The sequence below is a fragment of the Castor canadensis genome, chromosome 1, assembly GCF_047511655.1.
Source record: "Castor canadensis chromosome 1, mCasCan1.hap1v2, whole genome shotgun sequence".
Taxonomy (NCBI): domain Eukaryota; kingdom Metazoa; phylum Chordata; class Mammalia; order Rodentia; family Castoridae; genus Castor; species Castor canadensis.
Window position 1 is genome coordinate 140,597,809 of NC_133386.1, and position 11,356 is coordinate 140,609,164.

Sequence of the window (11,356 nt, forward strand, 5' to 3'; positions counted from 1 at the left end):
GTATTTTCCTCCTTCTTGGTGATAACCTTATCTGATTCTGAAATCTTATTTTCATGTTTAGCCTCCATAAAGGGAAAAGAGATACTTGCCAGATTCTGCCTTTGGGCATCAGATACATAAACTGACCTTTAGTAAGCATTCATATCTTTCAAGAATCACTTTGTTTGCACCCTCAGCAAGTCCTGTCTTTACCATCCCACATCTTCGCCTTGTGATTTTGGCTTATAGATTAGACATTTTTTCAGTTTATTCAATTGTTGATGCTGGTCTCAAGATTAAATTTTAATTTACCATAGAGTCTAGATTATCCCAAAATTCTGACCCTGTAGCTCAGTTCTAATGTGTCTTCTTCAAGGAACTGTCTATTCTGTAAAGCACCCTGATATGATCACAATAGCCACCTCATAGTATATTCCTGCAGAGGTAAGTAATCAAATGGGCACATATCTGCCTTAGGTCAATTCATTCATTGATGCAAGAATATCATTCCTCCAGGGTCATGAAGTAACCCTCCCATAAACTCATTCAAATATGTGTTTCACTTGTGCTTGTTAAGTTTCCATGGACATTGTAGCACAATATGACATTTGTAGTATGAAATTCTTTAATTTCAAGCTGTTGTTTCTGTACTTATATATCATTTTATTGATCCAAGATTAAAATATCATCCTTTCTTTCTAGGGGAAAATGCATTTTGGTGCACAAATGAAAAGGTTCATTTACAAATAACCATGCTCACCTTTCATAATGTCTGCTCAATACCCAGCTTCTTCCAGCTCATGGGCATCCCAGGGTTGGAGTCCCTGCACATCTGGCTCTCCATCCCCTTTGGCTCCATGTACCTGGTGGCTGTGGTGGGAAATGTCACCATCCTGGCTGTGGTAAGGGTAGAGCGTAGCCTGCACCAGCCCATGTACTTCTTCCTGTGCATGCTCGCTATCATTGATCTGGTTCTATCTACTTCCACTATGCCCAAACTTCTGGGAATCTTCTGGTTCGGTGCTGGTGATATTGGCCTAGATGCCTGCTTGGGCCAAATGTTTCTTATTCACTGCTTTGCCACTGTTGAGTCAGGCATCTTTCTTGCCATGGCTTTTGATCGCTATGTAGCCATTTGCAACCCCCTACATCATACCACAGTGCTCACCCATGCAGTGGTGGGACGTTTGGGGCTGGCTGCCCTCCTCCGAGGAATTCTTTACATTGGACCCCTACCTCTGATGATTCGCCTACAGCTGCCTCTTTATAAAACCCATGTCATCTCCCATTCCTACTGCGAGCACATGGCTGTGGTCACGTTGACATGTGGTGACAGCAGAGTCAACAATGTCTATGGACTGAGCATTGGCTTTCTGGTATTGCTCTTGGACTCAGTGGCTATTGCTGCCTCTTATGTGATGATTTTCAGGGCTGTGATGGGGCTTTCCACCCCTGAAGCCAGGCTTAAGATCCTGGGAACATGTGGTTCTCATGTCTGTGCCATACTGGTTTTCTATGTTCCCATTGCTCTTTCTTCCCTTATTCACCGGTTTGGTCACCAGGTGCCTCCTCCAATCCACACCCTGCTGGCCAACTTCTATCTCCTTATTCCTCCGATCCTCAATCCTATTGTCTATGCTGTCCGCACCAAGCAAATCCGAGAGAGACTTCTCCAAATTCTGAAGATAGGAATTAAGATCAGATGACTGCTGCTTCCTTTTTTCTCTCACAAAAGCTAATGAAGAAGGAGGTATTTAAATATGGACGACTACTTCCCAATTGGGAACCTTGCAAACAGTGTGAGATATTAGGCCCAACATTTTTAATCCCAAAGGAATTTAGGGAAGAGTATACAACTCTAAATTTTAAAGGTAGAAGATGTCTATTTTCTTATGATGGGAGGATATTTGAACTGCAAAGAAGGTAAACCAACAATGACAATAATATCAGTTACAAATGGCAACAAATGTTTATTCAGCACTCTTCGTGCAATTCTTACAAATATCCTGACATCTTATGATATATTATTGTTCACGTTTTTTATACAATGAAATAAGATAAAATATCCTAACTTCATGAACCATATACAAAGTTACTTACACTAGATCAGTGTTTTGGTTGAAGTTTATAATACACTGTGGTGTTATATACTAATACTTTCTACTCAGAGTTCATTTTCTATATATCCTTTAACAAGCAAACCCTAAAATAATGGGTCATTTCAGAGTCACCTTAGCTACAAGAAAGATTTCCTGAGTTAACTGTTAGCAACTGAGATGCTACTAAAACTGCTTATACTCATTAAATATGTAGTGTTTTAGAAGACTGACCTGTATGGCCAGTAGGTATGGAGATACCATTCATGAAAGAGAATGTAGCCTGACCAAAGTTATAAGCTTAATGAAGGGGAATGGGAAAGTGACCATGTTTTAGTATTGTTCTTGTATTTTCCTCTCCAGGTCTGAAGCATGCAAGGGTTCTAAGGAAGGAAAAACATTACCTTTCCCACAGAAACCCTCCCTGACTCCTGATCCATCTGTATGATTCCTGCTCATATTGTACTGGGTTTATAAAAATGGATCAGTATAAAATAACATTACAAATTATATGATGTATAGATACAATGACATCCTTCAGACTACATGTTAACTCAATACTTGAAAAATGGTTAATGTGCATGAAGCACTTAGCTACTATAGTAGACCCTTGGGATCTGTGGGTTATGCCTCCAAAAGGATAATCATTGAGAAAAAAACTATGAATGCTCAGTAGGTGTGATTCATTTTTTCTGTCTTGCCACTCAGCTTCTGCTAAAGATACGCAGCCTTTTAACAAATACAAAATTTTCACTTAAATAAAGCGCCTTAACTTTTCCTTGCTTTTTGGACACCATTTAATTTTTGGGAGGCAAATTTTCATAAAACAAAAGGCAGGGAAACAGTAGATCACACAGTGATTTACACACAACTGTCAATAATGTGGAACTTACTGAAAGCTTCTCAACATTATTGACTGAGCTGTGTAGGGCAGTGCATGTGGGGGAATTAAAAAATTGTTTCTGAAATTCTTTTGTTTTGTTTTATTTATTATTTATTTGACCATGCTAGGTCAAAACCATATACAATAAATCTGTGAATAATGTGGGCTTACTGTAGTGATTAAAAATTACTGACATAATTCATAACTACATTATAAGGTTGGTATTCCTATTTCTACTTTGTGGATGAAGAAATTGAGGTTCTCAAAAGTGGTACAATTGCCAGGGCTACTCTGCTTATTGAGAGGTAAACCCAGGAATTAAGCTTAGGTTATTTTTTAAAAAACAACTCTAAAGCTCCTAGCTTCTCTCTCTAATACTCATTTTTCTTAACTGTGAAATAGCTAAAAGCCCTCTCCCCTGAGGGCTGAGTTGTGCATTTAACATTCCTAATGCAGGTATCATTGTACAGAAGACTGAGAATGTACAGATCAACAAAGCAGTCTCCTTTGCAGCACTCCCTTCCCAAAGGCAGGACGAAGGATAAACCTCAATTACTAAGACTAGAACTCAATTGATTAAACAGAAAAAACTTGAATATACTAGGCTGTAAGAACAAAAACATTATTGGGGATGACATAAAGGGAAGTGAAGTGCAGAGAAAGAGCACTACATGAAAACCAGGAAATTTGACTTCCAGTTTTGCCCCGGTTAGTCTAATTGGTGAAAATTGCCCCATTCTTAGATAATCTGGAATGTGTGATCGCACAGGTCCCAATTATTTGCATTTCCCTCTTCATACCGTCTCTAATTTTTATTCCATCACTACATCATATGGATCTTTCCTTAATTTTTTCTCTCTCTAAGCTTGGAGTCAAACGTTCTCCTTATGAATGGAAAAGCAAAGTCTTCTGTTTTACCCACCCTCGCAGTGTTTGAGGATCAGAGGAAGGTTTTGGAGTCAGTGCCTAACAAGCTCACTGGTTCTTAAGGTATCTCTGAGGAATGGGAGTGAGAGGGCCAGGCTCAAGGACCCAGACTTTCCTGAAGTGATTTTGAAATATATAATCATCAGGTGAAATGTCTTAAGGTATAGAAACCTTGCTACTTTCCTTCAGCATAGATATTTAGGTTTTCTGAGGGGGAGTATGCTGGAGAGAGACATAAATTGAGACCCATTTATTGCCTTCTTTCTTTGGAATTTGGCTTAGCACATAAATGAATCTTGTCTGCCTTTTCCAAAGATTTTGCAGATTGTGTTGGATTGGTTATAAAATACCAATATTCTTCAATTCCAGTTTTGGAGTATTTTAGTGTAAAAATTGTGAATTCTATCTGGGTGCCAGTGGCTCATGTCTGTAATCCTAGCTACTTAAGAGACTGAGATCTGGAAGATCATGGTTTGAAGTCAGCTTTGGGAAAAAAGTTAGTGAGTCTCCATCTTATCCAGTAGCTGTCTTCAGTGGTGTGCACCTGTCATCCCAGCTATGTGGGAGGCTGAGATCAGAAGGATCATGGTTTCAGCACAGCCAGGGCAAAAATGTTTGCAGTAAAAAAGCTGGGTGTATTAGCATGTTTCTGTTATCCCACAATGGCAGCAAGCCTGAAATAGGATCACAGTCCAAGATGGCTTAGGCAGAAAGTGAGACTCTAAAATAATCAGAGCAATGGCCTGGTGATATGACTCAAGTGGTAGAGAGTTTGCCTAGCAAGTGAGAGGCCCTGAGTTCAAATACCAGTGCTATTGAACAAGTTAAAAAAAATTGAAGCCTGTATGCAGCGAAGAAGCATAAAGTTGGCCACCTAAGCATAAGAGGTGAAAAGCTTGCGGAACACAAGAGTAACCACATTCTCGTGGGCAGGGAATGTGGTTGACCAAAGGCCTTGGCTGTTGCTATCTAGAATCTACCACTGAAGCCACAACTCAGAATCTATTGTCTGCCAATAACCCAGAATCAGATGAATGTAGGCAGCCTAATTCCTGAGGCAAAACTCTTCTGACAGCAAAGTATGGCTGCAAGACTTCCACTGGCCTTGCCAAAACTTCTAGAAATGCACTTAAGACCTTTCTTTGTTATCCTTCCTGAGTCTTTTACAGAGGGAAGACTGGCATTTTCCAATAGCTCTTTCAACCACCTTTGTATCCATCTCAAACATATCCTCTACTAGTTATCTCACATGTCTAATTCCATCTTGGTGTCTGCTTCTTGAAGAACTCAAAAGCGGTCAGAGAAAATAGAAATTTGGAACTTGCTCCTAACTGTGTGGTAGATGAAGATGTCATCTTAGTTAGTTTGTAGGGCATAGATAACCACCTCACTTGGTGACTCAATAGCTAAAGATTTCAATATTTGTGAGATAAAAAAATATGTCCTGATGGGGTGAAACACCATTTAAGGTGTGATGATTCAGGCATTTGACAGATGTTGGGGGAACAACCCACAGAGGCCGTGGAATTTTTTGGCTTCTTTTAAGTTGTATTGATGTCCTGTAGAAGGATGAGGTTGAAGGTTGTTATTAAACAGAGTCCAGGCATGAGAACTTAAGGGCTTTTAAAAAAGTTACTAAAGAGACTGTTAGAAGAGCCATAGTTAAATGAAATCTTAGCACTTCAGGAGAAGGCACATGAAAATGAAGATAACTATGTGGAACAGAAATCCAATTCATTCTAATTCACTTCTTTGATTTTGTCTCATTCTGGTAGGTTGGTCAAAGCTGTCAGGACACTCCAGGTCTTGAGATACATCTGGATGCATGAGATGCCATCAATTTAATTCAAGTACAGAGAAAGCCATGTTCTGACATGTTAAATCCTGCTGTGCCTTGTAGAATACCACTTAACTACTATTTAAAATAGTCTAATTAAGGAGCATTTAATGTCCTTTGACCTTAATGTCTGACCTTTTGAGGCAGGAAATTTATCATTTGTTTCTTAAGAGCACTGGTGTCTTAGTGTCCACTTTACTTGGCTCTGAAGATTCTTTTCTCTTTCTTTTTTTTTATTGCTGTGCTGGGGGTTCAATGTGACATTTACAAAAGTTCTTACAATAAAGATTTTTGAATGGTACTCCATCTAGTGATGTGCTCTGGGCCTTTGGTAAGTATTTCACGATGTAGTGTCATTTTCATTTTGAACTTGGTATTATTCAGTAATACCTCGTAGTTCCCCTTAGTTTGATTGAACAAAGGGAATGCTGGACTATCCCCAGGGACTGAGCTAGTTCTCTCTATATCCTAATTAATCCCTGTGTCTTTTTCACTTCTGTCAGTTAGTTTGACTTTGGGGCCTCTAGTTATCTTCATCTTGAGTTTATTGTCTGTCTTTTGATACACTATACAAAGGTTAATTTTATGTAGTGACTTGATTGGGTTATGGAGGACCCACCCAGATACTCTGTCAAACATTGTGAGTATCTCTGTGAGGGTTTGTAGATGACATTAAGGTTTCAATCTGAGACTGAGTGAAGCAGATTGCCCTCCCTAATTTGGGTGGGCCTCATTCCATCAACTAAAGGCCGGATCAAAATAGCTGAGTAAGCCAGGACACCTTTTGTCTGACTGCCCTGAGCTGGGATATCAGTCTTTTCCTGATTTTAGACTTGAATTGAAACATTGGCTTTTCTTGGGTTTTCAGCCTGCCATTTTTTGGACAGGAATTTCTACTTTTGGGCACTCAACCCTTCAGACTTGGACAGGAGCTACTACTTCAGCTCTTGTGGATCTTCATTTGTCAACCATAGTTCTGAAAACTTCTCAGCCTCCACAATCATGTGAGCTCTTTCTTTGTACTAGTTCTCTCTGTGTATCACATATTCATTCTGCTGGTTCTATTTATCTGGAGAACTCCAATTAATAAATGACATTCCAACTCCTTCAGCCTGCATGTCTACCCTGAACCCTCCTCTTCTCTATATCCCTTCCTTAGACTTAACTTTTAATCCATGTTAAGTTTCTATAACCCAGAATCCCCTAACTTGATCTTTTTGTAGATTTGGTAGCATTTGATTTCTTTTTCTAGTTTTCTCAACAAGGACCACATATTTGGTGAAGAGGGAAAAGGGAAGACTTTTGAGATATAAGTTTAACTACTCATAATTTTCTTAATGAGAATAAGTGATGATCAACAAGTTTATGTTTTTTACATGCTATAATCAGAGTATTTGTATGTGAGAACATCTGTTACCCTCAAAATTCTTAGTTGAGACCCAATCACTAATGTGATATTTTAAGAGGTGAAACTTTTGGGAGGTGATTGGCAGGGCCCTTATGAGTGGTAATTAGTAGTATTACAAAAGTGTCTCCAGAGAGACCCCTTGTCTCTACTAGCATGTAAGAACCCCAAATGCAAGCAAGAAAGAGCATCTCTGAGCCAGAAATTGGGCTCTCAGTCATGGAATCTGCCTTGATCTTAGATTCCCTAGTTCTCTGAACTACAAGAAATAAGCTCATCATTTATAAGCTACCCAGTTTATGATAATAACAGTCCGTATGGACTAAGACACCTTTCTGCTATGTTCATATTATTCTCAAATTGGGCTCCCTCTGTATTTTTCCAATTCTCTCTTCTGATCCTGTGCATCTACACTTAATGAGAAGTAACTCACTCATTGATTTCAAGAACTTATAATAATATGGAGTCTTCCTACCTAGGGGCTTCATCCTAAAGGGGCTTTTACAATAGAGATATGTTGCCTATGGAGTAGCTCAATTCAAGCCTGACAAGATTAAGTGTCTGAAACACAGGAATCTGCATGATAAGTGTAGGTTAGAGGAGAGTTTTGATTCATAATTTGAATTGAAAACCAGGATTTCCTGGGATTGCCCCCAGAAGTTGGGAACAGAACAAGATCATGAATTGCCATTAAGAGTATTATGACAACCTCTGATGGACTATAAATAAGGTATATGTCTACCTTCCACAATAAGGAAGATTCTGGGAAAAGTTTTCCTGGAATCAGAAGCCATTCTTTAGGTCTTAGATTTAGTGGGCAGCCATACTTTTTTAGCACTTTCAAAGTACCATGTGGAAAGCAAGAGCCTAGAGACTTTTAAAATTTAATTGTGTTAATTTTTGTTTTTTGGCAGTACTGAGGATTGTATTAAGGGGCTTATGCTTGCTAGGCAAGTATTTTACCACTATAGCCATGTCTCTAGTCCCTCTGTTTTTTAATTTGTTTTTCAGACAGTATCTCACACTTTTGCCCAGGAAAGTCTTAGACTACATCATCACCCTACCTTCGCCCCCCTGAATAGATTAAGTTTTAGAAATATTAATCAGTAGAAAAATATGGGCTAATGGGCATTTGGTTTTTTCCATCCTTATTAAACAAATGGATCAAGTTGTATCCCTTCTGAAGAGAGTCAGTGAAATATAGAGGGAGAGGCTGAAGAGTTTCTTCTAATACTTTTCCCTCTAGAGGCTTGATGTGTTCCTTAATGGAAACTGAGAAATCATTAAGCTGCCTTCTTCTCATTGAACATGCAATAGAAGCAAGTAGGAATAGAGTTCTCATACTCCACCAACAGAAGTTTTGGGATTCAGAGAACTTGAGACCAAAGTCCCAATTTCAGGAACCAAATGCAAAGGTTTTTTTTTTATTAAAGAACTCAGTTTAACCTATAAAAACCTCTGTTTGTGGGTGAGGATAAGGAAATTTTATGAAACATTAGGCAGTCATTGGTGCAGTGAATGACTTTACAAGAGGTGGTTTTCAGAGTGATGAATGCTTATAATTGATGAACAAGCCATAATAATTTTAATATATACCTGTTGATGGTCATTGCAGAAAAGAGCTTACAAAGTTTGATGACCAAACAAATAGTCTAAGCAACACAAAACAGTTAGAATACATAGTGTTTGCATTAACCATATACCATTCACCCTGTCCCACCAACACACAAAACTTCTATTGCTGTTGGTGCTACCATCTCTATAGTGTGGGGTAAGGCAGCCAGTATGTCTGCTTAACAGCAACAGGTAGAAGACATGGTAATAGTTTGAATGAATTCTTTCCTATTCTAGTTCAATGTAGCCTGAAACAGCATTTTTGAAGACAGATTAGAAAGAATGGGTTCATCAAAGCTCTTGCACTGTAGTCCTATAAGGACTACAGGAAAGGCAGCAGGTATCTGCCTGTAGAAAGGACTTTAATATAGCACTTACATGTGGTGAATCCAGATTTCCCTATTCCTTGAAGGGATTGCTTCCTACCTAGGTCCACTCAAAATGGGTTTTTAAAATTTGCATATAGTAATTCTACAAAGGGATTTCACTGTAATATTTCCATACATGCATATATTGTACTTTGATCACATTCACTCCCTTGTATTACTCTTTCTCATCCCTCCTCCTCACTTTTACAATTTTAATGGGTTACATTATTCTATTTTTATATACATAATGAATTCTACTTTCATGTATATATTGTACTTTGATCATATTCACTCCCTCATCACCTTTTCCTTTTGCCTTTCCCCTCCTGGTTGCTCCTTCCCTCAGACAGTTCCAAAAGGAGATTTTTTTTTCTTCCTTGGTGGTACTTGGATTTGAACTCAGGACCTTATACTTGCTAGGCAGGCACTCTACCACTTGACCCACAAGTTCAACCTACAAAAAGGGATTCTGGATACCCATGTAAGACATGAAAACCCAGGAGAAGACTCTGGAGGTTTATGATCATTAATGACAAAATGCAGTGTGATTGGATCCAAGATGGCAACTAGAGGGAGGAAGCAGACAGCATGAACTCTGTAAATCAAAAATCTTGCTGAGATGCTGGAGCCACACTTGGCAGAAAAAAGCCACCAAGAAGAAGCAAAACTCCAACACCCCGAACCCCCAGCCTGCACAAAACTTCTCCATGCCATGTTACACTGAGAAACCAGGAGGGCTCCCGCACTGCCAGATGCCAGGTCCAAACCTGCTTGGGAGACACAGACCAACAGGTGAGCAAATAAGCAGGATGTGGTACTCCCACAGCCACTCCTAGGATAAACCAGCAGAGCCCCCTGGACAGACTGACCCCCACCTCACAACAAAAAAACCTAAATAATAAACAAGGAACGAAAAGGACATGCAGCAGAGAGGGTGGAGTGCTTTGAGAACACCAGAGAAGTGAGGGGAGGGGGGCAGGTCTCCAAGTAAACTTTCAGTAAACAAAGCCTGCAACAGTAGACGGCTGGCAGTAGGTGGCAGATGAGCTGCAGCCTGAAATAGGGCAGATAGTGGTTCACAAAGCTGTCTCTTGACTCAACCACCTGATGAGACTAGGACAGATTTACTGCTTAAATACTAGCACCAGGACTGGATGCTGAAGGAGTAACATCAGAACTGCTAAGACTGAAACTTCATTGTTTCTGAGCCTGAAAAATTTTTTCTCTTCTTTTTTCCTTTTTTTCTCTTTCTCTGTAAGTGCTTGTCCTGTTCACTGCTGGTTAGTACACCATCTCCCCCTGTTGATTTCTTTGGTTCTCTATTTCTTTTTTATTCTTTTCTTTCTTTTTCTTCTTTCTCCTTCTTTCTTGGTTTCATAAATTTTACTATTGTAAGCTAATACTAAATTACACATAGAACAGGGACAGAAACAGCACCAAGTGGAATGATAGGAAGATGAAAAAGGGATGGAAACCATTCTTGCCTCCAAAATAAATTAGTACAGGATTCAGAGGGAAATGAAGAAAATGGATACCCAGTTCCAGACTCCAACAAAACAAAGACAGAGTACCGCAAGGAACCCAACAAAGCCCACAAGAACACCCTGAAAGAAGAAATCCTGCAGGAAATCACTGAGAAGTTCATGGAGATGTTACTAGACAAGGTCAACAAAAACATATAGGAGGCACTCAAGAAATTCCAAGACAATAAAAATAAAGAATATGAGAAAACACAAAAACAAATAAGTGAACTCATAGGAGTCCTAAATAAATACCAAAGTGAAACAGAGAACACCATAAATAGAGAGGTAAATAAATTAAGGAAGAAAATTAACAATATTAAATAGGAAGTGACCCATGATCTGCAAAACATCAGAAAAAAACCCAGAAATACAAAACACAATGGAAGGCCACTACAGCAAATTAGAACAAGCAGAAGACAGAATCTCAGAACTTGAAGATGAAAAAAATATTAAAGGAAAAACTGAAGAACTATTACTCAAACAACAAAAACCTGTGAAAGGAATATGCAAGAACTCACTGACTCCATCAAAAGACCAAACCTGAGAATCATGAGTACTGAATAAAGAGAAGAGTTCCAAGCAAAAGGTATTAGTAATATATTCAACAAAATAATAACAGAAAATTTCCCAAATCTAGAAAAAACTATGCCCATTCAGGTACAGGAAGCCTCCAGGACACCAAACAGACTACCAAAATAGAACTACCCCATGACATATTATCATT

At 39.0% G+C, this 11,356-nt stretch overlaps 1 protein-coding gene across 1 annotated transcript; it reads left to right on the forward strand.

The window, feature by feature from the left end:
• The first annotated feature begins 731 nt into the window (after positions 1–731).
• Positions 732–1,685, forward strand: LOC109699181 (olfactory receptor 52M1). The gene has a single exon (XM_020183773.2). The coding sequence runs from the start codon at positions 732–734 to the stop codon at positions 1,683–1,685; it is 954 nt and encodes a 317-aa protein (XP_020039362.2).
• The last annotated feature ends 9,671 nt before the right edge of the window (positions 1,686–11,356 follow it).

What these genes read in the sequence shown, in the direction of transcription:
- LOC109699181 (XM_020183773.2), top strand. Translation starts at nt 732, where the DNA reads ATGCTCACCTTTCATAATGTCTGCTCAATACCCAGCTTCTTCCAGCTC.